The 17,552-nt window shown below is 39.6% G+C and overlaps 1 protein-coding gene across 2 annotated transcripts in view; it reads left to right on the top strand.

Moving 5' to 3' along the window:
- Positions 1-216: 216 nt before the first annotated feature.
- Positions 217-17,552, top strand: part of LOC134205263 (UNC93-like protein MFSD11) — a 223,722-nt gene continuing 206,386 nt past the window's right edge. The window contains exon 1 of one of the 2 annotated variants that reach the window (XM_062680357.1): positions 217-259. In XM_062680357.1, the coding sequence (XP_062536341.1) occupies positions 232-259 (28 nt within the window). In that variant the 5' untranslated portion in view covers positions 217-231. Of the gene's footprint in view, positions 260-3,739; positions 3,836-17,552 lie in introns of those variants that run through there. The other variant, XM_062680358.1, reaches the window with a different exon arrangement.

Raw genomic sequence — 17,552 nt, forward strand, 5'->3', positions numbered from 1 at the left:
TCGTCTCGTCGGTCGTGTTTCAACGTTTGATGGGCGATTTTCAGTTTTTTTTTCAATCCGCGGAAAACTTTTGGTCCGGTCGGTTTTATTCGTAATACACAGTGGTGCTTCGAGTGAAGTTGGCGTTTTTGCGCAAAGAATAGTGAAAGAATAGCAAAGAAAGCAAAGCGGACCGGAAGTGCGTCGTCGGGTTTTCTGCTATCCGGGGAGAATCATTTTTTGTAGGTCGTGATGAAGTGCGAAGAAGAAAATATGGAAAGTGAGAAAAAATATCCGTTTTCACTATTGAATGAATGAATTAATTATTTCCAATGTTAGTAGTTTTTGTTATACATACCAGTTCCAAGTTGTTATTAGTTAGCGGTCCCAGTTGAGAGATCTGCAGAAAAGGCGTTCTCATTTGCGACTTATGCCCTTATGCAGCAACAGTGTCTACATCAATTTAGGCGGTGTGAAGTCCCAATGGCGACGTTAGTGGTGGTAGCTTATTCAAAGGCTAGTGAAAATATCTATTGAGGGCATAATTATGATCAGTAAATAATTATATTGTCGCCGTTTGGTTTAATATATTCTGGTTGAGTCGACCGGATTGTTTTTTGCCACTTATTTTCACTATGCGTCATGTAATGGAACGTACACACGCACTATGGGGGATCCCCATACAAGCGAGCGGTCAAAAATAAAATTGGACTTTTCAAGTGATTTTCCACTTTGCTTTAGCTGTGTATGGTCGAAATAGCATGAATATATAATTTCTAACACCCCCCCCCCTTTAGGGATCGTCTATGAATTACGTAATATTTTTTCATAAATTCGATTAACGTGACAAAGCAATCCAATTTAGGAAGTTTAATTTTATATGTTTTCTTGAGGAGAAGGAAGGGTTGTACAAAAACTAAGTACAGCAATTTATGGACATCATGAAGCTCCCCCCCCTTCTCCATCCTCATTTGTGGACTGTCGTCTATATATTTTGTATATTTTTGCGGAAGGTAATCATTTTTTGTGGGAAGAAAGTAACAAAACGCCTCCCCTACCAATAAATCTAATAACTTTTCATTGCTCTAAATCTGAAGTTGGCGGCGAGAGAACCGAATTAATGTTAAAAGACATTAATTTCATGACATTCAGTGATATTTTTTGTTCTTACTCTCATGCCTCACAATTTGTATTTAGAACAATCTGTTTGACAAAGTACTAGGACCTGACGGATCCTAACGCCTTAAATGTTAATCAAAGAATCAGACGAAAAGAACGAGTAAAGTAAGAGACACTGAAGACGTCCTAACAGGTCGAAATACGTATATGTAGAACTAATACGAGTTGGTGGAATAAAATGGAATTTTACTAAACTCGTCTTATGACAGTGAAAACATTCCACTAAAAAATAGTTAAACAATTTTCTTAAAGAATCAGAATTGGAAATAACTTTTGAAAAAGGGTATTAGCAAATTAGAAATCGCAATCCCATGACATTTGTACAAGTTATTCAAAAAATAAATGAGAATAATATATTCTCAAAAAACATTCATTCATTCCACAATGCTCCATTGTTCCGAAAAGCAAATTTCTTTCAATTTGAATAACAACACTATTTAAATTATTTTTGATTTGTTTTCATGATTTCTACAAGTTATATATAGCATCATTCTTTTTCTGTGTGAAGGTTTAAATCTTTAATGATATTTTCTTCAATTCCATCAACGATGGAAGATGACATGAATTCATCTAAAGTATCAGAGGATAAAGAACTTTTAAAAATCTTCAAATATTACAAAATTACGCATGGCATAAGAATAACTAAGTGAATTTTTTTTCCAATGTCTCCTCGTTATCCAAATCGAGCTTAAAATAGATCTGATTCATATAAGGCACGAAGAAAAATGTCAACATTTGCCTCTCTTGATCATTTTCTTGCATTATGAGTTCTAAATTTCTTCTTTTTTATATTGACTTTCCGCTGGTTGTTCAGCCAGTGAACCTCAAAGAGTAGATGAGTGAATAAATAGCTACCAACCTTTAGCCAGCCACTCATGAACACTAGCAAACATTTCATACTCTGCGTACTAACTAAGATATTGGTCGTCTTTACTTTTGCAATAAACATGTCGGAATTATTGATTCCATGAGATTTATAAATATTTACATACTATGAAACCTCATATTTAGTTCTCCATCAGTAGCTAATGAATAGCTCAGAAAAATAGGTTTAGGAAATGACTCAAACCACTCAAGCCCCAAACGCAATTCAGCGGAATGGCGACGGAACCAGTAAAATTTGACAGGAAATATATAAATTCCGTTACCGTTACCGTTGTGCTGCATTGTATTGGGGTTTTATTCATTCACTCCTTTGAAAAGTTAAAAAATTGTTATAAATAAAGTCGAAGTTATTACCAATACATGTATTTTGACCATACCCTTTGAGCCCATAGTTCAGTCTGGCCCATTTTCAATAGGAAACGATGGGACTAGATTTCCCGTCGAATGAAACTTGTTGCGAGAAAATCGTACACAAATAAGCGTCTAAATGGCGATTTGCGCACATACATACAGACGCGCATGCACACACATACAGACATCACCTCAATTCTTCGAGCTGAGTTAGTTGATATATACCACTACGGATCTCCGGGCCTTCTATCAAACATTCGTTTTTGGAATGAGCATTAACCTTGGAGTACGAGAGAGGCAAAACACAGTAAAAAAATAAATGAAAAAAATCAAAGTGATTTAACTCTGTTAATTGCAAATACTGGCAAGAAATTATTTCAGGAAATTTTAGTCGAAGCTTCGTCCTTGATGTGCATCATAAAAGAACCCGGGGATTTCTGAGGAAAAAAAGTTCTTCACTATCAAAGTTGAAAATAGCGTCGTTTTTGGAAAAAATATTGTTTCCGCATTTTTTCATTTTTTCACAATGTAACCATTAGTTTTTGCATACCATTTTAAAGCTTATACAATTACCTTTGTAATGATGTATTAACATTAAAGAAAAAACATTAAGAAAATATTTCAATAAATAGTTGAAAGTAAAATATTTTTTCAGGAAATTTGTTAACTTTTTTACCCATTTCTGACTTTGACACCTTATATCTTTGGAACTAGTGCACCTAGAGACTTCAAATTCAGAATTTCTCTTAATTAGAGTATTGACAATGGAGAGAAAATATTTTAAAATAATTCGGAAGACATGACATTTTCGATTAATGACCGCCCGAAATCCTATAGTGACACGGTCAAGCAGTTCGACCAACATTGACTCCACCTCCCGTTTATTCAAACATCCATCAAGTTTTATCAACAGCGACACGAACAATCAATTTATTTGACCAACAATATCACACACGAACGACCGAAGCACCAACTCGAGCACCAACCATCAAAAAATATATGGGGATTTGTGCAACTTCACTACAAATGCTCAAACATGTTCGGCGAACCTTGACTCCACCCCCGACAACTCAAACCAAAATCAAACCGTTTTAATTTTTTCCAACCGAGCCGCCAACTGTCAAACGGTTGTTCGAACAACTTCACACACGTTCAAACAAAGCAGCAACCGAAGCGTTTTCTTGGGGCGGAGTCAATGTTCTTCCAACTGCTTGACTGGTGTGTACGTAGCATAACGTGCATAGTGAGCTAGTTGCGTTGCATGGGTTGCATACGGAACCAGTGAAAAGATTCATGCTCTGTTGGCTCAAGCTAAAAGTGATTTTGTGATTCAAATTCTGGTATACTTAGCATCGTCAACCAAAAATCGGATAGAGTTTCATTGTTGGAGTTTGGCTGATTCGGATTCTCGACGGTTTTTCAGTAGTTTGCTACATCTCAAGTAAGTTTTTCTGAGTCGTTCATATATAAATTTGCAAAATCAATACTTAAAAGCTGATTTTATTTTATCAAAGCTTTTATCACAATATGCTTCATCATCTCTATAATAGAGTAAACAAGGGGCCCTCCTTAGCCGTGCGGTAAGATGCCCGGCTACAAAGCCTTCATGCAGCGGGTAGCTGGGTTCGATTCCCGGCGCCGGTCTAGACAAATTTTCGGATTGGAAATTGTCTCGACTTCCCTGGGCATAAAAGTATCATCGTGTTTGCCTCATGATATACCTACGAATGCATAACTTGGCTTAGAAACCTCGCAGTTAATAACTGTGGAAGAGCTGAATAAACACTAAGCTGCGAGGCGGCAATGTCCAAATGGAGGATGAAATGCCAATGAAGAAGAATATAGAAACAATTTAAGTAATATGTTCAATATAAGATTGTTTCGCATACTAATTTAATATAATTGAAGATGAAAACGGTAATAGGAAATGTTATGTAGAAAAATATATAAAGCTCTTTTAGTGGAATGTATTCAACCGTCTAAGACGAATTAAGTACTTTCGAAAGTCGAGTCAAGTACGAGACACTGAAGACGACCACACAGTTGTGGTCGAAATACGTATCTGCAAAGATATCGAAAATTATTTGGTGGAATTAAATGGAGAGTACTTAATTCGTCTTAGACGGTTGAATGTTATGTACCCTACCCTCGAATGATGGGGTCAACGATAATTCGTGTCTGCATATTATTTGAGTTATGAAATTAATTCCCTCCAACTTAGGGGTACACTATTAATTTATCTAATTTATAAAACACTTTCTTGAATTAATTTGCACCGACGGATTGTTTGACGCAATCCTATTTTTTCTTCAAACTAATTGACGGAATGATACGGAGCCCAGATTTGTAGTCTATACTCTAGTTCTAGTATGCTAGGAATTATTTGCATTTGTATTTATTTAATTATTTTGGGAATTGAATTGTATGGTCGTATACAGGTCGGACTCGATTATCCGGAATTTTAGACTCGATTATCCGGAGTATTTTTTTTTCGCCGAGATCTCAGCATTTTTCGTTTATTTTCCCAAGGTGGGCACCGCCGAGTTTCAGCAAACATGATTTTTGCTGAGATCTCAGTAAAAGTGACGTTTCAGCTGCTGAGATACGGTAAATATTTTGCCGAAAATTAGTACGCCCAAAAAACAAATCTGAAAATCTATATATATAAAACTCAATGTTTGTATGTAAGCATAACTTCTGAACGCATTGACCGATTTCAACCAAATTTGGAACACTCATTCTTTATCTTAAGGAGACGACGATAAGGTGGTTATGGATGTTGTTTGGAAAAAGGGGAGGGTGTGGGGGGGGGGGGGCATTGATTTGTCATCGATCAACTCAGTGTACTTTCTGAACCCCTTGACCGTTCTCAACCAAATTCGGAACACACATTCTTTATCTTAAGGAGACGACGATAGGGGGTTATGAATGCTGTTCGGAAAAGGGGGAGGGTGTGGGAGGAGGTGTATTGCTTAGATACACTGTGTTATCTTCTGAACCCCGTGGCCGATCTCAACCAAATTTAAAACACATTCTTTACTTTAAGGAGACGACGATAGGGGGTTAGGGATGCTGTTCGGAAAAGGGGGCGGGTGTGGGGGGAAGGGTATTGCTTAGTCATGGATCAACTCAGTGTACCTTCTGAACCCCTTGGCCGATCTCTACCAAGTTTGGAACACACATTCTTTATCTTAAGGAGACGACGATAGGGGAGTTATGGATGCTGTTCGGAAAAGGGGGAGGGTGTGGGGGGAGGGGTATTGCTTAGTAATCGATCAACTCAGTGTACTTTCTGAATCCCTTGGCCGATCTCAACCAAATTTAAAACATACATTCTTTACCTTAAGGAGACGACGATAGGGGGTTAGGGATGCTGTTCGGAAAAGGGGGCGGGGTGGGGCTAGGTGTATTGCTTAGTCATCGATCAACTCAGTTTACCTTCTGAACCCCTTGGCCGATTGGAACAAACATTCTTTATCTTAAGGAGACGACGATAGGGGGTTAGGGATGCTCTTCGGTAAAGGGGGAGGGATATTGCTAAGTTATCGATCAACTCAGTGTAATTTCTAAACCCCTTAGCCGATTTCAACCAAATTTGAAACACACATTCTTTATCTTAAGGAGACGACGATAGGGGTTAGGCATGCGCTTTGGAAATAAGAGATGGTATGTGGGGAGGGGTATTGTTTAACAATCGATCAACTCAATGTAAGTCTTGAGCCCCATGACCGATTTGAACCAAATTTGTATCAAATATTGTCTGTCCTAAGGAACCGATTTTAGTGGATATTGGTAGGTCCTTTTAAAATGGGGTGGTTGTGAGAGAGGGGTATTGTTTAGTTAGCGATCAATTCAGCATAACTTCTGAACCCATTTACCGATGTCCACCAAATTTGGAACCCATAATCTCTGTCTAAGGAAGACTTTATCAGGCTAGGAAGGACTGTCACAGCTGAACGAGAGAGGGCATATTTATTAAACGAACAGTTTAGTATACCTTTCTATCGCATGGGTGAATTCAAACCAAATATTTAAACACGTATTGTTTACCCAAAGGAAATTATTTTAGAGAGGCTGGGAGGAGTATTTGAAATGCGGGAGAATGTTGAGGTTGGGTATTGTATAGAAAACGACCTAATTTAAAATCCTTCTTATTTAGTTCATCCGAGGTTCTTTGACATTGTACAATGCTCCGAAAATAATTCTTCAAAAATAGCAAATCCTCGACAATAACATTTCCCTAAAAATGACATACCCTGAATGAAGCAGGCCATTAACATAACACTATTTGGCCTAAGGTCATTTAACATGAAGTGAATTTGGGATAATACTGAACATCATCAGAAAAAAAATCATATAAAGCATGCATTTGCTGGGTATAAAGCAATGATAATTGTTACCCTTCATCGGAATCATAGTTTGCCCAGTGAAAAGCAATGAATAATGTGTTTCCTTCTGGATGGTGGATGTGATTGCTCCTTTAAAAGTATGCATTTTCTCGGAATAAGGCAATGGTGGGTGTGATCCGTTCTTTAAAAATATGCGTTTGCCCGGAATAAGCCATTGGTGGATGTTTTCCCTTTTTTAGAAATAGACATTTGCCCGGAATAAGGCTATTCAAACCCACAATCCCTTCTTCAAAATCAGTCAATATTTCCAAAAGCCTTCTTTTAATCAAATGATGAAGTATCAAAAACTAAACACAATTACCCTGTTAACCAATTGGTTTTATTATTTTCCGATTGTGAAAAAGAACTACAAACCAAACTGGCAACTCCGAGCAAGGCCGGGTACATAAAGCTAATTATTGTATGAAATCTGGGCATATACAATTCTGTAAGCTTTTTATACAAATATTGTATTAAAGTAATACAATTTGTATTATTTCCCTAGCCAAGGCCACGGGGGTTGACGGCACTGAAGATAATATTCTTCTGTGTATTATATCACATTTAGAACACTTCAGTGCGCCTCTAACGATTCACAGTGGATCGGCTGCATTGCAGACTGAGCCCCTGATCGTATGTCCCGGCATACTTATCAGGTATAGCTCTTGAAACAATGAGGATCCGCTAGGGCTCATTAGTACTTTCCAAGGGGTCGGGAAATTAACAAATTTCTCGTCAACTGGAAGTAGTGAAGCCAACGCGTGGCCACAGGTAGGATAGGATAGGTTGTAATATAGATTGAAATTGAGAAGTCATGAATCACAATAGATCATTCTTATATTTTAGAGATATTCAAAATTCAGAATGTTTTCAATTGGGAGTGGAGAATTATTTAGACTTATCAGGATTTGCATCAGGTTGAAAAAATCTTAATGGTAGGAATCAGAATTTATGTTTCTCCATAACAATGAATATTTCTTACATACATTTTGCATTGGTTCTGATGATAAGTCTTAACTTTATAGCGAACCAAAAATCAGCCAAGAAAATACGTAGAATTAAACAAATTAGATTGATAATAAAATGAAATAATAATATTGAACATTTTAGATTTAAATATTAGGATAGGATTTTTTAAAATTTGTGTTTGAGAAATTGTTTAGAGTAGCCAAGAAAAAAGTTTACTGTTCTATTGGATAGAAAAATATTAAATTGAAATTCTGAGATAGAAGAGAGAAAGAAGAAAAAAAGTAGAGATTGAGCTGTAAAATAGAGAATAGAGATTGATAAAAGGAGAAAGCAGATATTGATAGATAGAGGATGAACATAAGATTTGTAAGGCAATACTTAACATTTTTTTATAGTTTTATACATACTGTATCTAACAATTCCTAAAACACCAAGACAACCGACAACACAGTGACAATAACAGATCTAAAATATAGAAGACAAGTTGTGTACTCAAAATAATAGAAATGACTCAATAACTCAACGCCTAACGTACATACAAACAATACTGACATATTCAAATTTACATTTTTACAAGACTTTGTCCTATGTGACTGACTTGACTGACCAAACCACATTCCTGAAAGTTTTCAAGAGGATTATGTTAGCTGATTCCAACAGTCCGGTGTTTATTTGGTCAAAGTAGACTAGTTCTGCCGGCATAATTCACTTGTCAACTTTCAAAAACCCACCCCGATCATAGCAATCCTAAGGGGCAAAAAAAAAACAATTTGTATTATTTCAATACAACAATTGTATTAAAATCTTCCGAAATTGTATATGCCCAATTATTATACAGTTTCTGTAAGGTTCTTATGCAGAACTGTATTAAAACCTGCCATCCGCTCAATTCTGAAATTTACTGAGATACAGCGTTGCCCAATTTTGCCGAGCTCGTGAAAGAAACATTTAGTGTGTAGGCTTGTATATCAAATTCATGAATTCAATTGACAATATTTCTGTTATAATTATACAAAATATGATTACTCCCTGTCCACGGATGATGGGGTCAACGTTGATAAGTCAAGTGTCTGCATATTGTTAAAATTGTGAAATAATTTGTTCTTTTATAGTACACATTGCTAGTATTATTAGTACTCACAACATTCCCGTTAGACGAAAACGAGATGAATTTAATTGCATCCGAGTAAGGTTACACTATAAGCAGTAATGAAGTACGTATTTTAATCCCGGTAACATTTCAATTTAACAGAAACGCATCGAGTATTTTTTTGCCAATATAGGGGTAGTAGGGGCAATATGAACATACGGGGCAATATGAACCACCCTCATTTTGAGCTTATTGACAAGTTTTAGCATGTAAAAGTTATATGATCTTTAAAAGGATGCTACACATATGCATCACCGTAAAAACCGCATTAAAATTTTTCAAACATGAAAATACACTTGAAAATGTAAATTTTCGCTCCATAGGCAAAATTATTATAAGATTTGAAGTTTATAAATAAGGTTTTGACACAAAACTGATTAAAATACAGGTCAAAAATACACCACAATCAAAAGATATATTAAAATTGAATATTGTACACACATGTTTGTATTGATACAAATCTGAATTTATCATAAAACTTTTTTTCCCAAAAACAGTTTCTATGGGGCAATATGGGCATACCTGCACAGAGCAAGATATCAGGCCTTAAAATACGAACAAGTTCAAATTTCAGTAGTCAAATACAAGAATATTATCATATATGTAAGATTCATTACGGAAAAATTACAACAGCGCATTACTGTGATTGAAACAGAAAAAATGACCATTGGCCAATTGAAATGTGGCTGTTCAAACGGTGAAGAGTGGCAAATCGGTTCAGCCGGTTTTTTAATTTTATTTGGTATGGAATACTCACAACTGTTGTAGGAATATCATATTCTTCCATATTACGATACTTTTTTCGCCTAAATAAACGTTTTGGATAGGTGGCCCATACTGCCCCAAATAGTGGCTCATATTGCCCCGTATAGTCGGGAACACACATTGAAATCAATACATTTTCAAAAGTGCATTCCAACAATTTCCAAACGCATTTTTCGTCATTCATCGACGTTATGTGAAAGTTAACATTCTCTAGTATAAGTCAACTACATTTGAACGACGTTTTTTTGAGCTTTTCAGCGCTTTTCGGAACGATTTCCTTAGGTGGCCCATATTGCCCCGATCACCCTTATAGAAAATAATTAAACACTTGATATATCATACCTCCATGCAAATACTTAGAGAAGGTGTCGCATGATCTAACAACATCTTCTTGAGTATATGCTGCGGATGTTCCGGCAGGGTCTAGTACCAGTCTTAACTAACAAAATACTAACATAAAAGACTGGGAAGCAAACGATCATCCATTGCACCAATTGTAGTTCATAGTTCAGTATACTGTAGATACAGATACTGTAGATTTACTAATTTTGCATTATATACGGTGATTGTATTCGTTATTTCTTCTCAGTAATCTTTGTTATTTTACTCTTACTTTTACTGCATTGATCAACGTATAAACAAACCTGTTTCGCTCTTCATTTTTTTTGGGTTAGGAAAAAATAATACATACTCCAATGTAAAGAAAGATTGAAGGACATAGGAGACGTGACTAAGTGTATTCTGAAAGCCAAATAAAATTAGTTTACTACCTTATAACACAGTAAATGACCGATAGGGAATGAACTCATGATCAGCGCTAGACGGTAAAACAAGAGATTGAGTCACGTTTAACTGAGACCTTAGCCACCTATGTACATGAGAATAGACCATATGATGCTTTCATCCACTATCCTTTTCTCTACATGACTAATAGTTTGACCACCTAAGGTCGTGAGGAGGATCAGTCAATGTCTTTTAAGGCCCATCATCAAATGGAAGCTCACGAAATGGTTTGAAATCTTTACTGACTGATTCTAGTTCCGAGACGATGATGATGCTATGCAAGGCCGTCATAAGTCCACAAAGATAGTATTAGGCGTTTTCTTGGAACATGGTTCAAAATATGTAGTTGTTAAAATAGCAGGCTCAATTTTTTTAAGATTGTTTGGTGAACGGTTCTAAACTGTGGCCAATTTTGGCTTTTCGATTCAGTTTCGACTGCTTTCACTAGATAATTTTCAAAACTTTGGACGATTATTGATATTCATCAAATTGTAATACGATATTTTAGTTTCAAAATAAGTTTTCATGAAAGGTGTTTATTTGAAATATAGTCAGCAATTCAAATTTAACGAGGTGTATCGTGTATACCTATACCATATACACATCAACATAATTGTATTTTATGTGACCAAAAGATCCAACGAGTAGTACATATTTTTAATGATGTTATTCATATAAATCAATGCTTCATAATCGTAAAATTCATTCATTCAGCTAGGAAATAGACGAAATGAAGCATTACCATACCATTGATAACTGAATCTTGGACCAGACTTTAAAGACTTGAATTTTGAAGAGCGGAATAGAACATGACCATTTGACTACTGAAATTTATGATATCAGACAGTACTGTAAAGGATATGACGCCATAATCTTGATCAACCGCCAAAATAATGGAAGCTCTCAGATTAATATGTCGATTTATTGCAATAGTACTTAAATTAATTTATTGCATATTTACGATACCATTTAAATTATTCCATGTTGAAACAAAGTCCACTAGTATGATCTATGATCCCATCACATTACATCAAAGTGTTATGGCTCGGCTGCGGTGGTGGGCGCGGTGACGCGTTTTGACAGAGAATACAGAATTACTGTCAGGATGCGCCGTTGCGTTAATCGCTGTAGAACGGCCTTTACTTGGAGATGGCATCAGTACCACCCGTTGTCAACATGGACTACTATTCGGTATTGAATGTCGGCTCCAAGAAAACATTAAATCAACTTTACATGTTAATTATTCGGAAAACATTCATGCGCGTGATGAGCTTTCATTATTATTATTATTTGTTTTTTTTAAACTGACAGACTGCGAGAAGGGAAATGTATCGGTATGATCACAATACGAACCCAGACCGCAGTGACCTAGTGAGCAACATTGCTTGAGTCGTCTGCTAGTATTGTGTATCACATGGAGAGCCCAGCCGAGATACCAGTCTATTAAGACTACAACTGGTCAAGCCTCGAAAAAAAAAAAAAAAATTATACAAAATATGATTACTTAAAGAAACATGTACATGGCTGGAATGGGAAGGACTGAAATAGGGGTGTTCTATATATTTGATCTTATTTCCATGAATCAATTATCTCCTCTAGAACATGTCCACAATCTTTTCGCTTCTAGAACTTTTCCGTGGAAGTCCATTCACAAAATCTAACACATTTTTTGGCATTTATCCTTATCCTATCTGCTTGCTACTGGTTGCATTTAATGGAAAATCCTATTAATGAAAGTATCATCGTGTTAGCCTCATGATATACGAATGCAAAAATGGTAACTTGGCTTAGAAACCTCGCAGTTAATAACTGTGGAAGTGCTTAATGAACACTAAGCTGCGAGGCGGCTCTGTCCCAGTGTGGGGATGTAATGCCAATAAGAAGAAGAAGAAGTGGGTGAATATGATGAGTGACTTCATTGCTTATACTGAGTGAAGTGATTCGTAGTGGCAGATAAACTTATATACTTGTGTAAAGGCAAAGAAGAAGGGCTTTTTTGGCGAATCGAGGGCTACTTTGAACATTTTGAAACCAGGAATCATAACGTAAATTACTATCAAATTACCATTATCACCATTCGGATGTCTTGTTAGATGGCAAATTTTTGTTTCAAATTTAGTATTTCTTTCGTTTTTTTTTGAAGATCAAAAATCCAAAGTAGCCCTAGGAGTCAAAAGAAAGATGGGTAATTTAAGAACGTGTCGGTATAACATTTGCTTGATTTCTCAAGTTTACTACTTTTTCTGATTCATTTCATCATTTATTTAGTTAACATCTAAATAGATAACACTGAATCAACAATTTGACGCCACAATACACGGTTTGAGGCCGCATCTCTCCATCCTCGGATGCGCCCCACGCTCGCCAAGTCGTTTTGCACCTGGTCTGCCCATCTCGCTCGCTGCGCTCCACGCCGTCTCGTATCTGCCGGATCGGAAGCGAACACCATCTTTGCAGGGTTGCTGTCCGGCATTCTTGCAACATGTCCTGCCCATCGTACCCTTCCGGCTTTAGCTAACTTCTGGATACTGGGTTCGCCGTAGAGTTGGGCGAGACCATGGTTCATTCTTCGCCGCCACACACCGTCTTCTTGCACACCGCCAAAGATGGTCGTAAGCACCCGTCTCTCAAATACTCCGAGTGCTTGCAAGTCCTCCTCGAGCATTGTCCATGTTTCATGTCCGTAGAGGACAACCGGTCTCATAAGCGTCTTGTACATGACACATTTGGTGCGGTTGCGAATCTTTTTCGACCGCAGTTTCTTCTGGAGCCCGTAGTAGGCCCGACTTCCACAGATGATGCGCCTTCGTATTTCTCGACTAACGTTGTTGTCAGCCGTTAGCAAGGATCCGAGGTAGACGAATTCCTCGACCACCTCGAAGGTATCCCCGTCTATCGTAACACTGCTTCCCAGGCGGGCCCTGTCGCGCGGCGGTACCCCGTTTGGCATAATGCCATATGGCATAATGCCGTTTGGCATAACGCCGTTTGGCATAATGGCCATTTGGCATAATGGCCGTTTGGCATAATGGCCATTTGGCATAATATATATGCGGTGTCAAATTGAAAGCCATTTGGCATAATGGCCATTTGGCATAAGGGCCGTTTGGCATAACGACCATTTGGCATAATTTGTATGTGGTGTCAAAATGAGGGCCGTTTGGCATAAAGGCCATTTGGCATAATTCATATACGGTTCCAAATTAATTGCCGTTTGCAACAATTCATATGCAATAAAGAAGGGTAAATTACAGAAAAAGTGAATGAAAGTTTTTCTATCAAGGCTTTCAAGAAATGGTCAGTTCATAAATTCCATTGAAATAAACAAAGAACTGCTCGCGTTTCAAAGAAGGGTAAATTATAGGAAATGAAAATGATAAGGTGTTGAAGTGAATAATCTTCAGCGGGATATACAGTGAATTCCTCAAGAGACGATTTTCTGACTCGATAACGAGTCATGGAAGCAAGTTATGCCATATTATAAAATATGTTATGGATTACTGCGATGGTCCCTTGAAAAACCTTATTGGTTACTGTAATTCATCTGTGATCAGATTTGGTCAGAAACAAGTTGCTGCAACCATTTTTGCCTGACTTTTGTTGCTCGGGAAGCTTTTCAAGGATTTTATATTCCACTTCTCGATATTTCCATGAGCCGATGGTCCCTTTATTATCGACTCATGGAGGTTTAACTGTCTCAACAATTTTATGATGTACCGTTTCGTGATGCACGTGTTTGCCTGTTATAAGGCAAAATGTGTTATTTTGCCTTCTATAACTGCTCGCATTTGCCCGGTATAAGGCCAAATATGTTATTTTGCCTTCTTTGAATACTCGAATTTGCTCGGGTATTGGCAGCAAAACGATTCACTGCAAAATAATTCTAACTGCGGAATGATACAAAACGCAGAATGAAATATTGCACAATGGTTATGATCGCGATGTGGTTCATCAAGAAATGGATTACCGCGGAATGTTGTATACCGCAAATTGTCGTATAATTTTTAGAGCTTTAAAGTCTACTTAGCATCTTCGGAGTAATTCACCTCCGATGATGCTAAGTAGATTCCTGGGCAATTAATTTGGAACAGTATGTAAATTATGTCAAATGGCTATTATGCCAAACGGCCCTCAATTTGACACCGCATACAAATTATGCCAAATGGCTATTATGCCAAACGGCCCTTATGCCAAATGACCATTATGCCAAACGGCCCTCAATTTGACACCGCATACAAATTATGCCAAATGGCCATTATGCCGAACGGCTATTATGCCAAATGACCATTATGCCAAACGGCGTTATGCCAAACGGCATTATGCCATGTGGCATTATGCCAAACGGGGTACCGCCCTGTCGCGCTCGGTTCCGCCCACAAGCATGTACTTTGTCTTTGACGCATTCACCACCAGTCCAACTTTTGTTGCTTCACGTTTCAGGCGGGTGTACAGTTCTGCCACCTTTGCAAATGTTCGGCCGACAATGTCCATGTCATCCGCGAAGCAAATGAATTGACTGGATCTGTTGAAAATCGTACCCCGGCTGTTACACCCGGCTCTCCGCATGTCACCTTCTAGCGCAATGTTGAACAACAGGCACGAAAGTCCATCACCTTGTCTTAGTCCCCGGCGCGATTCGAACGAACTGGAGTGTTCGCCCGAAATCTTCACACAGTTTTGCACACCATCCACCGTTGCTTTGATCAGTCTGGTAAGCTTCCCAGGGAAGCTGTTCTCGTCCATAATTTTCCATAGCTCTACGCGGTCTATACTGTCGTATGCCGCCTTGAAATCAACGAACAGATAGTGCGTTGGGACCTGGTATTCACGGCATTTTTGAAGGATTTGCCGTACAGTAAAGATCTGGTCCGTTGTCGAGCGGCCGTCAACGAAGCCGGCTTGATAACTTCCCACGAACTCGTTCACTAATGGTCACAGACGGCGGAAGATGATCTGGGATATCACTTTGTAGGCGGCATTAAGGATGGTGATCGCTCGAAAGTTCTCACACTCCAGTTTGTCGCCTTTCTTGTAGATGGGGCATATAACCCCTTCCTTCCACTCCTCCGGTAGCTGTTCAGTTTTCCAGATTCTGACTATCAATTTGTGCAGGCAAGTGGCTAGCTTTTCCGGGCCCGTCTTGATGAGCTCAGCTCCGATGCCATCCTTACCAGCTGCTTTATTGGTCTTTAGCTGTTGGATGACATCCTTAACTTCCCTCAAGGTGGGGGCTGGTTGGCTTCCATCGTCCGCTGAACTGACGTAGTCATCTCCTCCGCTGCCTTGACTTTCACTGCCTGTACTCTCAGCGCCATTCAGATGTTGTAGTGCTGTTTCCACCTTTCGATCACCACACGTTCGACCGTCAAGATGCTCCCATCCTTATCCCGACACATTTCGGCTCGCGGCACGAAGCCTTTGCGGGATGCGTTGAGCTTCTGATAGAACTTGCGTGTATCTTGAGAACGGCACAGCTGTTCCATCTCCTCGCACTCCGCTTCTTCCAGGCGGCGTTTCTTCTCCTGAAAAAGGCGGGTCTGCTGTCTCCGCTTCCGTCTATAACGTTCCACGTTCTGCCGGGTACCTTGCTGCAGCGCGACCGCCCGCGCTGCGTCCTTCTCCTCCAGAATCTGTCTACACTCTTCGTCGAACCAATCGTTCCGTCGACTTCGACCCATATACCCGACGTTGTTCTCCGCTGCGTCGTTAATGGCTGCTTTGACTGTATTCCAGCAGTCCTCAAGAGGGGCCCCATCGAGCTCACCCTCTTCCGACAACGCTGCCTCGAGATACTGTGCGTATGCAGTGGCGACATCAGGTTGCTTCAGTCGCTCTAGCTCGTACCGCGGCGGTCGTCGGTACCGAACATTGTTGATGACGGATAGTTTTGGGCGCAGTTTAACCATCACCAGATAGTGGTCAGAGTCGATGTTAGCGCCACGATATGTCCTGACGTCGATAATGTCGGAGAAGTGCCGTCCATCAACCAGAACGTGGTCGATTTGTGATTTTGTCTGCAGTGGTGATCTCCAGGTGTACCGATACGGGAGGCTGTGTTGGAAGTAGGTGCTGCGAATGGCCATATTCTTGGAGGCGGCGAAATCAATTAGTCGTAGGCCGTTTTCGTTCGTCAGCCGGTGCGCGCTGAACTTTCCAATAGTCGGTCTAAACTCCTCCTCTTGGCCAACCTGAGCGTTCAAATCTCCTATGATGATTTTGACGTCGTGGCTTGGGCAGCTGTCGTACTCATGTTCCAGCTGCGCGTAGAATGCGTCCTTATCATCATCAGTGCTTCCGGAGTGTGGGCTATGGACGTTGATTATGCTGAAGTTGAAGAACCGGCCTTTGATCCTCAACCTGCACATTCTTTCATTGATCGGCCACCACCCGATCACGCGCCTTTGCATATCGCCCATCACTATGAAAGCTGTTCCCAGCTCGTGTGTGTTGCCGCAGCTCTGGTAGATGGTATGATTACCTCTAAACGTTCGCACCATTGATCCCTTCCAACAAACCTCCTGCAGCGCTACGATGCCGAATCCACGGTCCTTGAGCACATCGGCGAGTATGCGTGTGCTCCCGATGAAGTTGAGAGATTTTCAGTTCCACGAACCGAGTTTCCAATCGCTAGTCCCTTTTCGTCGCAGTGGTCTTCGCCGATGGTTCCGGTCCGTACTCTCTTGTTGATTATTCGTTGCTTATGATTTTTTAAAGGCTGGCTTGCAGGGCCTGACACCAAACCCCAACCCCCTAAATTTCCGGAGGACCATTCCTCCTTATTTCCGGTGGACCATGGTGCACAGTTTCACTTAGAGTCCCTCGCTGGCACTCGGACGATGGTCAGCCGCCCCTAACATGGAGAACAGACGCTGTTGTGAGCCGATCCTGACATGGAGAACAGACGCTCATATTTGCACCTCCGGAGAGGAGCAAACCCCCCCTTCCCTGTCAGCATACGACCATAGTTCCCACCGGGGTTGGTTACCCGATCTTCCCTAAGGTTGCTCGTATCCCGGCCAGCACCGCGGGGAGGTAGGGATAGGAGTTGCTGGGTAAGAGGCTACTTTTACTGATACTACTAGGGATTGTGATATATTTTCGTA

Source organism: Armigeres subalbatus, chromosome 1, assembly GCF_024139115.2.
Source record: "Armigeres subalbatus isolate Guangzhou_Male chromosome 1, GZ_Asu_2, whole genome shotgun sequence".
Taxonomy (NCBI): Eukaryota; Metazoa; Arthropoda; class Insecta; order Diptera; family Culicidae; genus Armigeres; species Armigeres subalbatus.